This window comes from Convolutriloba macropyga, chromosome 7 (genome assembly GCF_964194025.1).
Source record: "Convolutriloba macropyga chromosome 7, txConMacr16.3, whole genome shotgun sequence".
In the NCBI taxonomy this organism is placed as follows: Eukaryota; Metazoa; Xenacoelomorpha; order Acoela; family Convolutidae; genus Convolutriloba; species Convolutriloba macropyga.
Window position 1 is genome coordinate 48,371,912 of NC_134474.1, and position 19,143 is coordinate 48,391,054.

Genomic DNA, 19,143 nt, shown 5'->3' on the forward strand with positions numbered 1-19,143 from the left:
TAAGATGTGGCCTCAATCTGACATCCAATATGTGTTCACTTACTTGTATTGATTTAATAAATTGGACTTCTCTCACTTCAACTCACTTCTTCAACTAAGGGTACCCTGCAGCATTTGAGATTTGTTTTATCGTGGCGCAGCCGCTTGTGCTTTAAATTTAAGGCTAGAAAGTCGTATAACCCGTATGCATTCCAACCAACTGACAATTTGCCTAATATTTGGGTTTTACGACTTGGTTGACGAAATTTCTAGCCTTCAACTTAAAGCACCCGCGGCGGCACCAATATGCAACGAATCTCGGATGCTGCCAGGGTACCCTTAGTTGAAGAAGTGAGAGAAGTTCAATTTATTTAATCAATACAAGTCATACCAGGAGAAAAGGGTGGAAATGTCGTGAGTGAACTCATATTGGATGTCCGATTGAGCTCACAACTTTTTCTTTCTGCGCTTTCAGTTTCATACAAATTTGATACTTCTCGTGTTTTTGTCTGGTATGAAAGCTTTTTCCCTGAGCGTTTACGATTTGCTGATCGTTTCTTGGAGGCTGCCTTGATGACTCAGTACAATCTTGATAAGATTCAATTTAATTTCCGTAACTGGATGTATTTGCTGTATCTGATTGATATATGGCGACTTTTTGTTTTTATACGAGATAAGATATCGTGTAACACAATTGTGAGGGCTTTTTTAGCTCACATAACACACCAAAGAGATCCGGCGTTTATTTTCGCTGGTTACACACGATTGCTTGAATCTGACCTTTATGGCGGTGCAGTTTTTCTTTCAGTTCATCAATAGATAACGGGTTATTTTGGTTGTATTTGTTCGAATTGATAGAATTATTTAGAATATCGTGCCAGATAAATATATCGGTTCGTTTCTTCGGAGGCTTTTGCATTAATAATTTGTCCAAATTTAACTGTTTATTGATTGAGTTGTGGTTCAGGCTCAAGGAAGAACAACCATAGTATTGACCCAAAAAATTGTTCTCTCTCTTGATCCAGTGTGGTGTTGTACTTAGCTCTTTCTTTATACAACTGGCACCAATATTGTATACTATGTGAATAAACATTTAACATATGGTGGGTCTTTCTGAGATCTCAAAAACTTGAGGTACCCAGAGTAGATTATGCGCACGATAATGATTGATCAGTGCAAATGACCTGAAAAGACCTTATTAAATGGCACGGATGCTTTTTATAACTTTATCACAATTAGACTTTTGTGACTGAAGCAGGCTGAAATGGATTAAAGCGCCCACAAGTCATTTGAGAGCAATTCTTCCGACGCTAGTCGGTTATTTTTTATATTTAAGAGCAGTCGTATTCTAGTGGCTAGTTCCGCCCTTTTATACTGGGCAAAAGCCCGCCGCCTTGTGAATTTGAAACGGTCTGTATGTCGTTTGCTTAGGTTGTATGATCAAGAGTTTGGTGGTTCTACTCAACGAATGGTAATCGCTCACATGCCTCATTTCATAAACAAAGACATCATGCTGGAATTGCAGACCAGATTCTCAGAACAGTTCGAACGCACTTCGAAGAACAAAGTTCGAATGGGAAATGACATGCAGTACGCGTTCTCCTACTTCCAGTATCTGATCAGTGTCAAAAAGAGCAGCGACTATTTGGATGTGTTTGAATTTTTCGACTCTGACAACTCGGGAGTTCTTTCTGATCGTGAACTGCGAGTTTTGGCTACTTACATTTATCCGACCCCGATTTCTCTGGAAACGATGAACGAATTTGAAAGCACCCTAAGATCTTGTGCCAATGCGCGTGCGCAAACAGGTTCTTATTGCTCTCATTTTAGAATAATTATATTTTTAGAAAGTTAAGGAGGTTATCTGTTCAGGTTAGATATCGGGTGTTTACTGTTAAATAAATTTATTTAATTTTATGGATACGATTAGTAGTTTGATTTCTGCTACTCCATCAAGTGACTGCTTTTACTCTGGAATTTGAATCATAGAATTTTGATGCAAACTTTTTTATTGTGCTACAAATCAGTTTAATCTCATGGAGGGAATTTTGATACAGGTGTTGTGGAGGAGCCACCTCGGAACCCTGAAACGTACTACTCTCAGAACATGCCACAGGTCACAGCATTGTTACTCTTCAATTGTAGAACAATGTTGGATAAGATTACTAGTCACTTCAATGCCGATACGAAGTACAAGCACGAAGTGATGACTGAAGTTGATAATCACGTCATGTTCAAAATGCTGCCCAATAATCTAAGTGCTCTCATTACTATGTTGGACGAAGTGAGACATAGCAGAAAGAAGTTCATCTGTCTCAATGATAACTTCGATCACCAGCAACAAGATGCACCTATGGTATGTAACTTCATGTTACAAATCAGTGCTAATTTCTGCCTCTAGAAAAAGTCAGTAATTAAATTGCTTTGTTTGCACAGGTGTGTTCTCGATTTAAATGCCACTTTCACCAAAAGTTTCATCGTTCCATTTCAGCACATCAGATTTGTATCAATACTGTATACAATAATGAATATTACCACTTGATCAATCAGAGTTCTTAGTTGTACTGTCTCAAAGAGAAATGAAGCCGTCAAATTTTAGTGAAAAGTTGAACAATAAGTAACAAATCTGTACCAAATTGACCACTGACCAAATTGCACGTGCGCTAGCTTTGCCTTACTAAAGAAAAGCGTTGAGAAAAGATCTGATATATCAAAGAATTATCATAAATTTCAGAACGAGAAAGCTTTATTTTTTTGCGTTTGCGTCCTGAATGTCATTTTGGGGTGGAAAACACTCTGAAGTTAGAAAAAGAACTCAATATATCCGGTTAGATCGTTCCATTTATTTGGTTGTTTTATTGATTTTGAAAAGAAGAACAGTTCCCCCAAAAGGTTTTGTAGCATTGAGGCATCCCTAAAGAAGTAGTTTTAAGCTGTCCCCAGGTTCCGTGAGGTGCCACTGGGCAGTTTAAAAAACCTGCCTTACAAAAAAGGCTCTAAAATAAAACAAGCGTCTTCTGAAGATTTTCCATGCGGTATATGTAGTAACAATTGTACTGCATTTAGCATACAATGCTTCAAGTGTCTCAAATAGTTCCATGTTAACTTCACAGACCTGTCAGAGGAAAATTTTAGGACACTGGGGAACATTAATGGATGTTTTTGGGCATGTGTACCTTGTCGAAATCAAGTCGTGATTCCCCAAGATCAGTCAAACATTAAAGACGAACCATCTCAAAAAATTGAGGATATGAAAAGCAATTGAAATCTGAAATAGAATCATTCAAAGAAATCTGAAATAGAATCATTCAAAACTGAAATTCGCGATTGCATAAGAACTGTTCACACAAATATGAATTCAAAAATTTCCGAAACGGTTAACAGCTCTCCAAAAACACCAAGTGACAAAAATCAAATTCAAAAAATTGAAAACCTAAACAAATTGATTTTTGGAGTTGCTGAGAAACCCAAAGATGGTACGGGAACAACTTCTTTTGTAGAGCTGATCAGCTACGACAAGAATAAAGTTGAAGAGATTGCACAGTCTTGTGGAATTGACAAAATTATGGTTGAAGATGTTTTCCGGCTGGGGAAGTTTGATGAAGTAGCACAAAGAACACGTCCAATTGTAGTTAAGTTGACTAATCCTTGGAACTATCGACTGCTCCTGATGTCGAATCAAAAATTGAAGGCTCAAAACATTTTTGTGAAAGCTTTCTTTTCCAAAGATGATTGGGAGAAAGAAAAGAAGCTACTTGAATATCGTTTCAAACTTGCTCAAAAACTGAACAATAACAGATCAGAATTCGAAATTAGATCAGGAGCGTTGTTCGTCGAAAACCAGCTCGTAGACATAACTCTCTCAGTAGAAGAAACATGTCAGAAGATGGGTCATCAAACAACTTCACGTTCATGACTAGAGGAAAAACAAGTACTGAAGATAGGTTTATTGAACTGCCGGTCAATTTTAACAATTGATCACAGAATGAATCTCGACATTTTACTAAGGGAACATAATATTGACATACTTTGCTGAACTGAAACATGGCTTACGGATGAAGTAAGAAACTCAGAAATTTTCCTAAATCGGCAATATTGCGTGCAGTCCAGAAAAGATAGTAAAGTTGGAACTCACGGTGGTACTCTTATTGCTCACAAAACAAATCTTTGTTTCAATCAAGCAGCAGAAATTGAAACAGACTTTCTAGTAGTAATGAATATGAAAAAGCTTTCATAAAAGAAATAGATGCTCTGAATCTTTGATCAATCCTCAACTCCAGCTGTTGTCCCGACATCTGTTTATGCAACAATCTGGAGAAATGTAATCTAGTGGTTGAGGCTAATTCCTTCTCAGTTCACAAATTGTTCAAGGCAGAAATTTCTGTCAGACTCACAAGAAAGGAACAAAAGCCTCTCTTCCAAAAAACTCAACATCAACAAGGCAGATTGGCACTTATTCATCTCTCATTTTGAAATCCCCACTATGTCAAACAGATGTCCCGATGACTTGCTACATTGCTTTTATCAGAGTTTCTACATTGCTTGTGAAAAGTCAATACCTCGTATAACAAAACGCCGGCTTGACGCACCATCTTATATGTCTTCCCATAGTGTACACATAGAAACCAAGCTGAAGACGCTAAGGAAAACAAACAAAAGATCAGAGGAAATTAGAAATTTAGAGGTGGAGTTAAATTTATCCTTGCTTAAGGACAAACAAAATTTTATCGAGGGTTTCTGTGTTTCAACAAACAACGATGCATACAATTTTTTGCGAAGACTAAACCAAGAACAAACTTTCCCCGAGAAAATGAAAAATAGAGGCCAAGATATAATGGGTTCTCAGCAAATTGCGGAAAGTTTCAAAGAGCATTTTTCTTCAGTATTTATCGAAGATAATTCTCACATTGTTGTGCCTGAAACAGCTCAACCAGAGATTTTTCTAGACGATATCACATTCAACGCAAAAGATGTGCTAGACGAAATATCACAAATTAAATCTGGTGCCAACTCTTATGATCAAATAACACCATCACTCCCTAATGCCTCAGCGCCGTACGTTATAAATAGATTGCATATATTTAGCTGCATTATTAACGCTTGCCAATTTCCCAAAGTCTGGAGAAACATACACGTGCGTCCTCATCACAAAAATGGTAGCAAAACGGAAATTAAAAACTACAGACCAATCGCAATGCTCTGTGCAATTTCTATAGTTTTTGAAAGAATAGTTTACAAACAAATTAAGAAGACATTCGAAAGCAAGCTTTGCACTGCTCAACATGGTTTTCGGCAAAAACATTCAATAGTAACTCAATTGTTACTATAATGTGATAACTTTAGACAAAAATTCATCCCCGATAACAGTTTACTTGGACATTGCTGAAGCTTTTGATAAGATTAATTTTTATATTGTGCTTCAAAAGCTTGCTCGTTTTGGGTTTGATGAAAAGTTTTTGAAATTTTTTGCTTCATATCTGGTTGATCGGCAGCAGAGAGTAAAAATTGCACACAGTTACTCGACTTTCTCAAAAATCTCAAGCGGGGGTCTCCAGGGATCAATATTTGCTGTGTTTTTGTTCTCCATGTACATAAATGACCTACCTGATCAACTTAATAATAAAACATTCCTTTATGCCGATGATACGAAAATAATAGGACGGATTTCAGAACGTGAAGAACTTCAGTTTGATATAAATGGAGCTATCAAATGGTTCTCGAGTTCTCATATAAAAATACAGATAATTCGTCTACAGAGTTATTTGCAAAAGGAATTGCCATCAAAAACGAAAAACAAATTAAAGATCTCGGATTAATTTTTACGGCCAGCATGACTTGGAATTGTCACCTCGAAATGTCGGTAAAGAAAGGTTTTCAAAATTGAATCATTTAAGAAGAGTTATACCCCGCACCACAAAAGAAACTGTCAAATGCACGTTGGTGAAAACAAATATATTCTCTGCGGTCTTTTATGCGTCAAATGTCTGGAACCCAGGACCACAGTATCTTCAACGCTCGGAAAGACTGCAGAGATCATGTTTAAAATGGATAACTTGCCGTTCTGTTCTGGGTGACAAAGAATACGTTGAGAGCCTAATTCGAAATCGCCTTTTGCCAATCAGTTATTTTCTAGTTCTTAACGACCTAATTCTGCTTAACAAGATTTTAGTGGGCTTAACTTCTAAGATTGCGTCAGACCATTGGTCAATAACTTTTGGTTGTCCAAAGACATGATCAACTGAAAAGTTTTTTTATTGAAGCGAGAAAAATATTTCGGAAACGTTCTGAAGATAATTACTTTAATAGAGTAGCCCGATTCAATAATTCTTTGTCTCAACTTAACAGTTTTGCTAACTATTCGAGGCATTGAAAAGATTCAAATATAAAAGTTACGCTTCAGGATGGAAACTTGATTTATCCCCTAATCTGGGGACTACCAAGCTGGTTGTAACCATGTTTGGTTGTGTTCAAGATTATTATTATTATTATTATTATTATTATTATTATTATTATTATTATTATTATTATTATTATTATTATTATTATTATTATTATTATTATTATTATTATTATTATTATTATTATTATTATTATTATTATTGAGGTCGCTTCATACAATGATAAAGTGTATGATGCGCCCTGAGGGTATCCGGAGTATCATGGTATGATACGACCTGGGCAAACCGTGAGCCAACTATTTTTTTAAATGAATATTTGAACACAAATTTGGAAAATAGGTCCAATTTCATTGACAGAAAAAAAAAGTTAGCCGGATTGGTTGACAATTATTATCAATTATTTAATTATTAAAAAAAATATGGTGGGGTGGTTCATACAAAAATCTTAGGAAAGAAAAATTTTTTGAAAAAACAATTTTTTTGACTAAAAATTTTCTCCGCATATTGTTTTTCAGTAGGCTGTAGTTGTTTTTCTGCCCGTCTCATGTAGTGAGAGATGATTCCTTTTTCCAATTTTTGAAAATTTTGTACCTAATTATCAAGAAAGACGAAATTTTGCTTTTTCGTCACCGAAAATTGACATAATTTTGGTTTTTGATCCTTGAAATGAGTACTTTTTCAACACTGAAGGTTGGTTTTATTGATCACTAACATACTGGTTGCTGATATATTGTCTTTGATGCAAAGTATGAAGTGCAGATTTCAGGTAAGAGTCGATGAGTTTGTCACAGATCTAGACAAAATATTTTGTTCGATGTCTCAAGAGGAGTTGAAAGTAAAAAATCAACTATGCAACCCGCTCTGCGTTGTTTAACCAACATGTACCATAGAGCAAAGTGCAGAAAATGAGGTCAACAAAGATTATAATTTGAGGAATTGCGACACAGTAACTGATTATGATAGAACTGTATCTCCACTCAGACCATGTCAAATTGTTCAAGTTTGTATGTGTGGAAAAATAGGGGTAATTCGTTTTTTGAACCCTGAAGGTTGGGTATATTGATCAGTAATATTTTGTTTGCTGATATATTGTCTTTGATTCAAAGTACGAAGTGCATATTTCAGGTAGGAGTCGATGAGTTTGTCAGATCTAGCTAAAATATTTTGTTCGATGTCTCAAGAGGAGTTGAAAGTAATAGATCAAGTATGCAACTCGCTCAGCGTTGATTAACCAGCATGTACTGTAGAGCAAAGTAGAGAAAATGAGGTCAATGATTATAGTTTGAGGAATTGCGACAAAATTACTAAAAATGATGGAGCAATATCTCCACTTAGGCCATAGCAAATTGTTTATCGAGTTTGTATATGAGAAAAATTAGGAGTTGTTTGCAATAGAAGCTTCCGTTTGCGAGGAATTAGTTGTGTTTTATCGAACGTTCGGTTGATTGTGAAGAGAATCATTCCCAGGCAATGTGGAAATACAGTTATATATTTAGTGGTAGTTGATGATACAGGTAATGAAAGTGATTATTTATCAGACACAAGAGTCAAGGGAAGCGAACATTAAACAAGGAGACATGCGGATACTCAAGAGATCACAACTGTGCGTATATCCTAGAGAAACGAAAGATTGCGTTAATTGACTAAGATCATAAGAAGTTTGCCAACAGCTGTACCAGAAACATGCCTACCTAGAGAGCCACATTAGAAAACTAGCTAAAATAGGTCTACGTACTCCAAGTCAAAAAATTATGAAGGCAGTCAGTGTGTCCTGAGATTCGACAATGAACGGCTGCACACGAAATAAAACTACCGTTTGCGATGACAAAAAGAAGCTGATTTTGTATCCAAATTCAATCGAAGGTTTACCTCCTCTGGTGGAAAAAGTCATTAGCCTAGCATCCACAAGTGCAATGAACACGTCAAGGGAGTGTGATAATCACAAGTGTAAAGCTGAAAAGGCGTAAGAAAAAGCGTCCCAGCAAAGAATGACTCAATCATTTTTTTGACTGTATGGAACGCCCTCAATATTTATTTTTTAATAATTGAGCTGTATGTTAGACCCTGATTATAAAAAATTATTAATTTTTTTAAAGCTAACGTCTTTTTTCGAGAAACGTATCATGTTATTTTAATTTTTTAACAGTCTAGGTGAGCTTTTTGAGCTCAAAACTGCCTCCCTAAAAATTTGTATGTATCGACCTTGATATCTTTTTCTTAATAATTAAATTGTATGATGCGCCCTAAATATTAATACTTTTTTTTGAAGTTGCTCCAAAATGTACCAGATTGTTAAATTGGCGGTAATTTTCGTAAAGCAATCTCATGTGAATTAATTTTAGTGTATAATGCGACCTCAATATTTTTTTCTGGTTACTCGAACAAAAAATCAATATGAGGAAATTTTTTTCTCTTTTGAGAACAACAAATTTCAGCATGCAGGCTTAATTTAAACCACTGTTTCGATATCTCGTGGTTTCCTACATAAAAAATTGCGCACTTGAAAATTGATGTATGATCAGCCCTCCATATTTTCTTGTGTATGAACCGACCTCCATATTTTTTTCGGATTTGTATGAAGCGCCCCAATAATTATTATTATTACTATTATTATTAGTATTATTATTATTATTATTATTATTATTATTATTATTATTATTATTATTATTATTATTATTATTATTATTATTATTATTATTATTATTATTATTATTATTATTATTATTATTATTATTATTATTATTATTATTATTATTATTATTATTATTATTATTATTATTATTATTATTATTATTATTATTATTATTATTATTATTATTATTATTATTATTATTATTATTATTATTATTATTATTATTATTATTATTATTACTGTCACGCTTTTTTCAGACGAAGGCAATAAAGAGTGCGCTAGATTTTTTTTTTTAATTTCGAGGTTTGAACTCTCTTGAGCGGCTTTCACTTCTGTCAAGATCCCTAATAAACAAATTGGAATTCAAATAGCTGTTTTAAATAAGTCCTCAGATGACTCTGCCTGAGAGCACTTGAGTTCAGGCTGATCTCTTTTAAAAAAATGTAAAGACCTGAGGAGTCAAGCACTTTCAGGGACGGCATTTGCCCTAACAAAGCTTTGTATTTCTCTCGAATTGCAAAAGATTTCCAAAGCAGAGGAACCTTGCATTTATTTTCGGAGGTAGGGTACTTGCTCTAACACAACTTTCTGCGAAATTTTTATTTAGTAACCAAGTCAAAGTATACGTGAGAGTAGCCAGAAAACACTTTTCAACTTCAATGAGAGAGATATGTTGAATATTGGGAAGGACCACCAATTTTTTTGAAAGGTCAATCAAAATTAGGTACATTCCAGTGAGGTTCTTTTCAGATATTAGGTCGTTGAAGATCGAATAAACTTGCTTGAAAGATAAGTCTCCTGAGAATCAAAGCGTGCTTTCGAAAAGTGTTCCCATTACGGCGGTTTCTACATCAATTACGATAAAAGATCAATAAGTTTTTCACTATCTGAAACTTGATTCATCAGCATATGAACAAAAAATTTTTTACAGTCTCGAGCGAAACGTCCTTAGTTATAATCTCGCAAGCTTAACAAAAATGTTTGAGTTAGCAGAACTCCTTCTGGGATTATAGTTTTGAGAGTATCTTCAATTAGCCGGAAAAATCAATCCAAGATCTCGCCATCTTCCAAAGTTGAAAGTGGAATCTCGTTCTCGTTGTTGGCATTGATTTTATCACCACCTTCAACTGACGCACTTTTCACCGAAGTCTCAACACCAGATTTTGTCGTCGGACTATTTTGGCCGCCTGGTTGAATGCACGCAGTCAGAGCTCCAGTTAACGAGAAGTCCTCAATCCGATGACGACATATTTGTCTCAATCTCCTTCATTTCTTCGGCGCTGTACTTTACGTCCAATTTACTTTTGGGCTGTTTTTTAGGCGGCATCTCCTGACTTTTTTTCTTTTTAACCTAATCAGGAAAAGTAATGAAACTTTAAGATCTTCCAAAAGGACCTTCCAGAATGAGCTTTCAATTCACAAACTTTCCATAGCTTTATCCTCGCTAATGCAACTCTCCTTTTTCACCGGGTCCTGAACACTTCCTGCGCTTTGGTTACTTTCATTGGCTTTTCCTGAAATTTTCCCTCAGGAGCGCCTTTCCGCCGGTTGCGCGACATCCTTTTGGTTAACGCTGCCCTTCTTTCGCTTCAACCGTGAACCCGTTATCAGGTTATATAGATTCGGATTGAGCGGCTCTACATTAAGTCCGATAAAGAACAAGGCGAATGCGTTAAATTTCAAAATCAACTTGTTGATATCGTTCAAGGATTCACCAACCCTCTGTCTAAGCTCCTCAACTTCTACTTTGTTCAAATCACTTCCTGCTGCACAAACGAAATGATTCACAGCAACATCGACTTCCTCTGCGTTTTCGAATAACTTCTTAAAGCTGTTCTGCATAGTTGCGGCTGCTGAGGCTGTGCTCAACATTCTCATCTGAAATCAGGTTGAGCAACATAATAATGGACACGCCAACTGCAATGCGCCGTTGCAATGAACAAAGAATCAGTTCGAAATGAAAAAAGGCTTTCCGTCAACCAAATTGTGCTAATCTGCTTATGCGTTCCCCGACCCCCCCCCCCCCCCCACCCACCTCCTTCAGTCCTTGTCATCCCCACCTTCCTTCAGTTCACATCATCTCCATCATCCTTCAATCCCCATCATACCTCGTACTGTAGCAACAAAGCGGCGCGCGGCACGGAAAGGAAAGCGCGTGATCATTCAGCCTTTTGCTCGGGATCTTCAAAATGAACGACTATTTAAATTAAGACTCTTTTGAAGTTGTTTTGAAGATTGGCCGAAGCCACAGCAGTAGAAACAGTATACATCGAACAGCACTTTCAACAAAATTACACAAAAGTAAACAAAATTACAGTAGCAACTAAATTTTAGGAGTAAGGTCGGAGACAGACTCAAAAGCAAATCGAGCAGTTCCAGTTGAGCAAGAGTTATGAAGTGACCTGCTATGCCCCCAAGAGCACCAATTAAAAACGAACAAAACAAAAAAGGACAAGGTCAAATTCAGGAAAAGGCAAGCATACAGACATAAATAGGCCACCCTCCAATATATGCCTAATGTTCAATTCGCTGGTTCAATCCTTTAACTCTTTTTAAAAACTCTGCACAATAAATACGATTTAGGCAGAGCATCTATAAAGGGGAAAAGTAATCTAGGTGAGGGACAATTGAAGGGGTCATTTCAGCTAAAGCAAAACATTAACAGATGAGGATTAAATATTTAGTGGGGTCCAATAGGATACAGGCAACTCAGTACACACCAAACAAACCCATGACCCTTTTTCCTTAACCCTCCCTCTCTCCCTCCCCCTCCCTCTCTCCCTGCCTCCCTCGATTACCGCCGCTACTCGCTGAAACAGTGTAGGTGTGAAAAACGTATAGAACGCACCAAAGTGTTAAACAAACAGCTACAAACAGAAGGGATGAAAGATAAGCGGTAAATGAACATAATGAATCAGACAAACGGCTGCAGCTAAAGCAAATTGGCCTACAGGGACTTAGCCAACAGTTTCATCATAATTAATTCATCGGGAGTTCAGTTTACACTGATAGATCTTTATTACGCGAATTGATACAAGCTGCTGTATATTTGTCCGCTCAAGAAATATTGCTTGCTGATCACAGCTTCAGAAATAAGTCGGCTAAACACCCTTTCGGCCAATACGGCAACCAACATTAAAATAGCTTGAACAAATAGCGTGGAACGAACAGAAATCTAACGTATTATGAATACTTGTGTTACGTCATAATCAAACAGCTTGATGCGTACGTATTACGCATATATCAACTACATCAACCTTTATTTGAGCTCCCCGTCAGCTCAGTGGTATCTACTATCGGTTTATAACCTGCAAGTCTAGGTTCAATTCTCGCAGAGGGGAAAACTTTTGCTAACCACCACGTTTAATGGCTGTTAAAACATGCAAAGATAGGCGCTTAAACATGGTGTTCAGTGGCTCTCTGTCGACGTTGAATTAATATATAGACTAGCAGGCCCGCAAAACGAATAAGAGGTTTAAACGAAGTTAAGGTTTCTGTTCGAACCCATACCCCTTGCTTAACAGTCAATGGTCTCACCAATTATGCTAACTATGCGTATTACACTTGTCCTTTGCTCTTTCTACAGCAAATTTCTGGACAATGGCGTTTGTGACTCGATTGTTTTTGCTATACCGCCTTCTTAATGAGCGCGAAAAATGTGCATAATGGGAGCTTAATATATGATGGCAAAGCGCGTCTCAAAACGCATTTTTTCGCTAGGTTGCATGATTAAGGTCCCCTAAAACATGCTACGATAGGAGCAATGTTAACGATTGTGCTCAATTGAGACTGATGTTTAATATAATAGAGGAAGATTAGATAATACGACTAAAACTGCTCAAAACTTAGTACGACAGAGAAAGCTGTTTGATTTTTCCAATTCAGTCTGTTTGAAGCTCTTGGTGTATTCTCTTTTGGCCTCCCGTTTCTTGGGGTGACTTTCCTCAACTGGTTTTTTTGATCCTTAAATTTGAGAATAGAAAAATAGAGAACTAAACAAAGGGAAAGAGAGAGAAAGAGAGAAACGGAAGAAAGAAAGACTAGATAGAGAGAGAGAGAGAGAGGAACGGAGGAAAGAAGAAAGAGAGAGGACGAAACACACACACACACAGAGCGAGGGAGAGAGAAACAGAGAGAGAGAGAGAGAGAGAGAGAGAAAAACAAAGAAAGAGAGACAGAGAGAAAGAAAGGAAGAAAGAAAGAGTAAGAAAAATGATTGCTCTAAAATTTGTTTGGGGGCAACAATACTAACGGGAAAATCCCTGTGGTTTTTACGAAAAACCGTCATTCAAAGATTTGAAATAAAAAAAAACAAAGAAAGGACTAAGCGAATCCAAAGACGAATTGCCACAAAGAGAACAATTGCCATTTTTCGTCCCCCAAACACACAAGGGAACATAAACCAACTCGCGTCGCTGAAATTGCTCTCGAACGCCAGGCGCCATGGTGTTGATTAGAAGAAATTTTCATGTCTACAAAAGGGAAGGTACCCGACACGCGTTCGAACCCTCGACCGTCAGAGTAGCAGTCCTCGAGCTTACCAACTGCGCTATAAATACTACAAGCCACCCTTTCTCACAATCGCTTTTTTATCAATAAACATATTATAAATTGAGAGCATTAGAGATCACGCAAAAATCAAAAGGTAAAGCATGAAAAACTTAGTTGGAAGCTAAGAGTGTTCTAAAATAGCGCAGAATCTGTACAGCTGAAACTTTGCAGAAAAACACACGTTTACAATAAGAACTTCGAACGCAGTACGGGAGCAATTAAAAAACACGTAGTACCAAGGACAGTAAATCCTCCCACGGGGCGATCATTCTTTCAAGCCCTCTTAGCCTCGTGTTAACTGCGCCTGACTGACAGCCTTCTGTCCCAGGTTCGGTTCTCGCCCATCTGCATTGAGCCCTTTAGGTCGCTGACCTCTCTCGATATGTTCGCTTAACCATGCTGCTCAATGCGGCTCTTAAACATGGGCTTCCAGAGGCCCCTTAAATATGCAAAAATTTTCTCCCATTTTAGAGCTCACGCGTTTAATATATAGGATTACCACGAATTTGTTATTGCTCTCAAAATCCGTTTCGAAAGCCGCGTTGTCAAATAACTCAGAAATAATTACAGCGGCGCGAAAAGTGACGCGGAAATTCCGCCACTGTTTCCGATTTTCGTAGTATTCATCTGGCGCTTACATTTTATTTCATTGAAAAATTATGCAACTGTTGTTATTGTAACGAGAGTTGATTAAAAATGGAATTTTTTTCTCGATTAAATTCAATCAAATTTTCTTTTTAAGTTTTCAGTCGGTTAGTTGTATTGTCAGCTGCTGATGTAATTTACTTGCGTTTCAAAGTAATTTTTGATTTTAGTTGTGGTTTATTTGTGTTTAAGAAGATGGATCCTCTATTAGTAAGCATGCTTCATTTACCCTTCCTCTCTATACATATGCCAAAGCTATTACGGATCTTTCTCGGTTCTTGCCTTCTCACTTTTCTCGAATCACTCAAGATTAGTTTACCACGTGCGTATTTGCAACCTACCGCATGTGCTATTTTATGTAACAATCCATATTAGAACACATTACTTGTCAATGGGTATCATTTTAAAAATAGATGTGGGTAGGGGTTGTGGAACAAAAAAAGATCCGATCTTTTTGTTGTGACAATATCTGTTGTAGTTAAGTTTTCTCTTTTTCATGGTTCTGCATTGTTTCAACTTTTAGGTGCGAGCAGTTATCCAAGATTTCTATGAAGGTCTCTATCCTCTTCAGTCTCAATTTGAGCTTCCACGAGAGTACAGGAATAGATTTCTGCATGTCGATGAGCTCCAATCATGGTAATATATAAATCTTACCCTTATTGTGGTTAATCATATGGTTAGTTTTGAAAATCGATGTGCACAATTGTTTTTATTCCAATCTGATTTTCGATATCTATCTCATGTTTCATGACTTTTGTGTACCAACATTAGTGATATCAGCTCTTCAAAAACTGAATCTATCGTTGAAAAAATATATAGACATATTATAATTCATTATATAACGGAGATTCAAAGCTCTTCGATGCGAGGCTAGAGACATTTGAGCCGAGAGTCACAAAATTTGAGCAAGGAATATTCCAAACTTTATCTTTTTTGATTTACCAAATATAACCTTGCAGCCTCTCAAAGTCTATGGAGATTTAGTCGCTCTTTTTTCCAATTCAATAAATTTGTATGATATTCGTGCACTCTTTTTGCCACTCCAAAAGGAAGACCGGTGGCGCGTCTTTTCTATCATTAACTGGTCTCAAACGAAGATTGTAGCAATATATTAGTCCTGTTGGTCTTTCTGTTTTGTGCGATTTTTTGTCTGACCCATTTGACTTTTCGCCTTCGAAAACGGGATAAACAGGTAGAGCCCAGCGGGCATAAAGCTTTCTTAGAGCCTTTCAGCTCACTAGTCGCCTGGTGTATAAATATGTAATTACTCAACAACGCATGTAATGACTTTTGATTTATTCACTTAGGCTGATCTTTGTTCAGTTGTGTAACCACAAGCATAATTTCCCGCATAAAAATTCAGTCGTGTTGTTGAGCAGCTAATTCCTCTTGCTTCAAAAGCCATTCAATTCAATATTTAATTGAATTTTTTATTTACATAGTAAACAGCTATCGCAATTGTACATTATTCTTGTCCGCCGACAAAATGAGCCAAGCAGCGTCTACAGAGACAAGTTCCAGAAAGAGGCGTGACAATTCAAGACAGCTCAACAAGATCTTTGATGAATGGGATAGACTTAGCGAGCCATTTAACGAAAGCGAGCTCCGACTGGCCCTCTCTGAAGCTACTGAGTGCTTAAAAATTCAATAGCAACTAGACGAATCCTATTTGGAAACAGTTCAGGATGATCAGTACGATTCAGAATTCGATCTGATTCAATCCAAGCACTTAGTCCGAAAGAAGCTATTTCAAGTGGGAAAAGCCATAGACAAGGTTGAGCTGGAAAAGGTGGCCGCAAACGTGCCTATGAATACGTCTTTCGGAGATGCAACACAGTACCAGCAGCAAGTTGCAAAGCTACAACAGATACAGCTACCCAAATTCGACGACAAATTCACTGAATGGATTGCCTTTATCGATCAATTCGATACAGCCGTGCACCTTAACACGAAATTGTCACACAGCCAGCGACTTTTCTATTTAAAAAGTGGTCTATTGGGTCCCCCTGAGCAACTAATAAAAACCTATCATCAAGTGACCAACTAGGAAACGGCAATAAATCTAACCTAGCATTGATAAAAAAACGATTGCATAATTCTACGCACATTGCAAGCTAGGGCAGTTGACTTCAAGCCTGTAAGAGGAGAAAGCAAGCACCAACTCCGTCTGCTACACGTACTTTGATTGAAGTAACTCAGTCGATTCACTCACTTGGCCGACAATTTCATAACGACATGTGGCTCTACCTTCTTTTCAAAAAAAATTGGATGTCGAATCTCAGAAAGCATGTGAACTCAAAAGTGAAGGCACCGAATGTCTTAAATTTGGCAAATTGATTGCCTTTCTAGACAACAGAGTAAGATCGATGGAAATGCTAAAAGATCCCATCCCCCAAACAACTGCACGTCACCGGACGGGATGAGAGATCGAAGCAAGGCTGCAAGCATCCGTGTTTTGGTGACTTAATGCAAGGAACACCATGCTCGGTGGGCTTGCTCAAAGTTCAAGGACCTTTCAGCGAAAGATAAGCTGTATGTCATAGCCACCAGTAAGTCTGTCAGAATTGCTTGATTCAATCACAAAAGCGATCAATGTTCCTCAAAATCTAGATGCAAAACATGTCAGGGTAAGCATCATACATTTCTACATGAGGCTTTGAATGCTACAAACCGCACACATGCTTGTAATTTGACTCAGAAATCTACCAAATGACTATCTTACCAACTGCTCGTGTTCAAGTAATTGGTGAAACAAATAATAAGTACACCATCTAAGAGCATTGTTAGACACAGGAGCCCATATCAATGCAGTTACAGCAAAAACCTGCAAAACACTGGGATTGGAACTAAAACCTTCAAATGCGAGAATCATAGGGGTCAATCAGAAAGACTCAATGCCAGTCCACGGCTCCTTCAAACTTGAAATTATTCCCAAAACGGGGGAAAATCTTACTCTCAACTGCGTAGTGCTGAAGACAATTACAGCCAGCGGAAATCCAAATCAGCCCTTTTCAGTGATTGACTACGCCGACTTGGTGATTTATAATTTGGCTGATGATCAGTTTTGGCAACCAGGCCAAATAGACATACTAATCGGTATTTCTGCATAAACACAGATAATAAAAGGACGGATACTGAAACAAGGTTCTTTATGCCTCACAGAAACTACGCTTGTCTGGACAGTTTCAGGATTAGCTATCCCAAAATCAGCAGATAAACGTAATGCAAATTCGAATGCAATATGCCTCCTTGACAACGAAATCGAGACCTTTGCCAAATTATGGGAAATCAAAGATGTTCCAGCACTTCCTCCAGCCATGTCCACTTCAAAGAATTGGCATGCAATAGTCACTATGACACGACAGCAACCTATGGTGAAAATGGAAGGCCTCAAGTTCGACTACCAATTGACCAATGTGAAGCCATTTTTGATCCAGATAGTCAGGAATGGTTACCCGACATTGGAGAAACATCTCGAAAAGCCCTCAGACAATTTTTGGGCAATGAAAACAAGCTTTCAAGAAACCCAGATGCCCAAACTCAATACACACAATTCTTTCAAGAGATGATTGAGACAGGACATTTAGAACTAGTGCCTGAAAGCGACCATGATCTGCCACCCGAGAAACACTTTGTGATAGCACATCACGCAGTATGGAAATCAAGCTCTACGACTACGAAATGCAGAGAGTTTTCAACGCATCTGCAAAAACAACGAACAGAAAAGTTTCAACCATTGTCTCCTGGTTGATCCAAAACAACAGCCTGGCATTTTTGAGATACTGATTTATTTTCGTCTTCATCGCATTGCTTTATCAGGTGATAGCACAATGATGTGCCGTCAGATCGAACTAAACGAAAAGGACCTTAACGTTCATCAGACGTTTTGGTGATGTAGTCAGAAGCAACCAATAAAGAAGTACCGTATGACACGAGTCATATACAGCGTTTCTTCTAGTTCATACCAAGCCATCAGGACACCACGTGATACAGCAAAATATGCTCCATCAATTCGTTGCAAAAATTCATTACTCATTTTATGTTGACGACCTTCTTGGCGGCGGTGACACACAAGAGCAAGTCATTGGCCTGTTCAAAGACATTACAGCTACTCTAGAACTCCTTGAGATGTCTATTCGCTAGTGGGCAAGCAGCTCACATGAGGTCCAACACTCATCCAAAATTCACTGTGTTTTGGAACTAAAATAATATGGTTTTATTGTTTCGGTCGAAATCTAGTGATAAAAAATCTCAACTGTAGTTGAAGCTTCATTCAAAGCCTCTGAGTCGTCAGCAAGTTTCCAGAGTTTGGCTGAGTTTCCTAAATTTTTCTTTGTTATTGGGAGTTGGAGATGTGTGTTAAGAAAAGCAACAATCTCGACAGATTTCAAAATTTCTCGAAATTTTTCGTAAGGCCATTGAAATTGTCGAGTTCATATTAATGTAAGATAACGGTGCACTTGTTGTGTTTTCATAACGGTGCGTATCACTAGTCTTTTTTGTGTGTAAAGTTTTTTGCACATAAATTACAAATAATTCCTTATTTGGTGATCATTGTGTCTAATCAGGCAGAAGTTTATTGCCTGATTAGACACAGAATTTTATTGCAAGGAGTTTTAACTGGGAAGCACGGGGCGTGTCTGCCTTGAGAACTGACTACAATTATCATTAGGTGCTATAATTACGTGTACACAAAGTTGAAGCTATTTGATTCATTATTGAAAACCTCCATTAGTGAGCATATATTTTTACCGCAACCGCTGATCTAACACTATTTATCAAATGATGAATTTCATTGATGTGAGTATGTTTAGGCAATCTTTCCGCTGGAAGCTGAAGCTGTGGTCTCACATTCTACTGGGAGTGCTAGTAGTCATTTCAATTGGATCTTTCATTCAGGAAAAGGTTAGTAACAGCTGTAGCGTTTCGTATTAGTTT

General features: G+C 37.4%; 1 protein-coding gene across 2 annotated transcripts in view; it reads left to right on the forward strand.

Annotated features, from left to right (window-relative positions):
- The window catches only part of LOC142342926 (N-acetylglucosamine-1-phosphotransferase subunits alpha/beta-like), an 81,240-nt gene that overhangs the window by 45,526 nt on the left and 16,571 nt on the right, over positions 1–19,143 (forward strand). Inside the window, exons 13-17 of one of the 2 annotated variants that reach the window (XM_075394603.1) lie at positions 1,411–1,787; positions 2,037–2,335; positions 14,398–14,415; positions 14,729–14,841; positions 19,020–19,110. In XM_075394603.1, coding sequence (XP_075250718.1) covers positions 1,411–1,787; positions 2,037–2,335; positions 14,398–14,415; positions 14,729–14,841; positions 19,020–19,110 — 898 coding nt within the window. The remainder of the gene's footprint in view (positions 1–1,410; positions 1,788–2,036; positions 2,336–14,397; positions 14,416–14,728; positions 14,842–19,019; positions 19,111–19,143) is intronic. The other variant, XM_075394604.1, reaches the window with a different exon arrangement.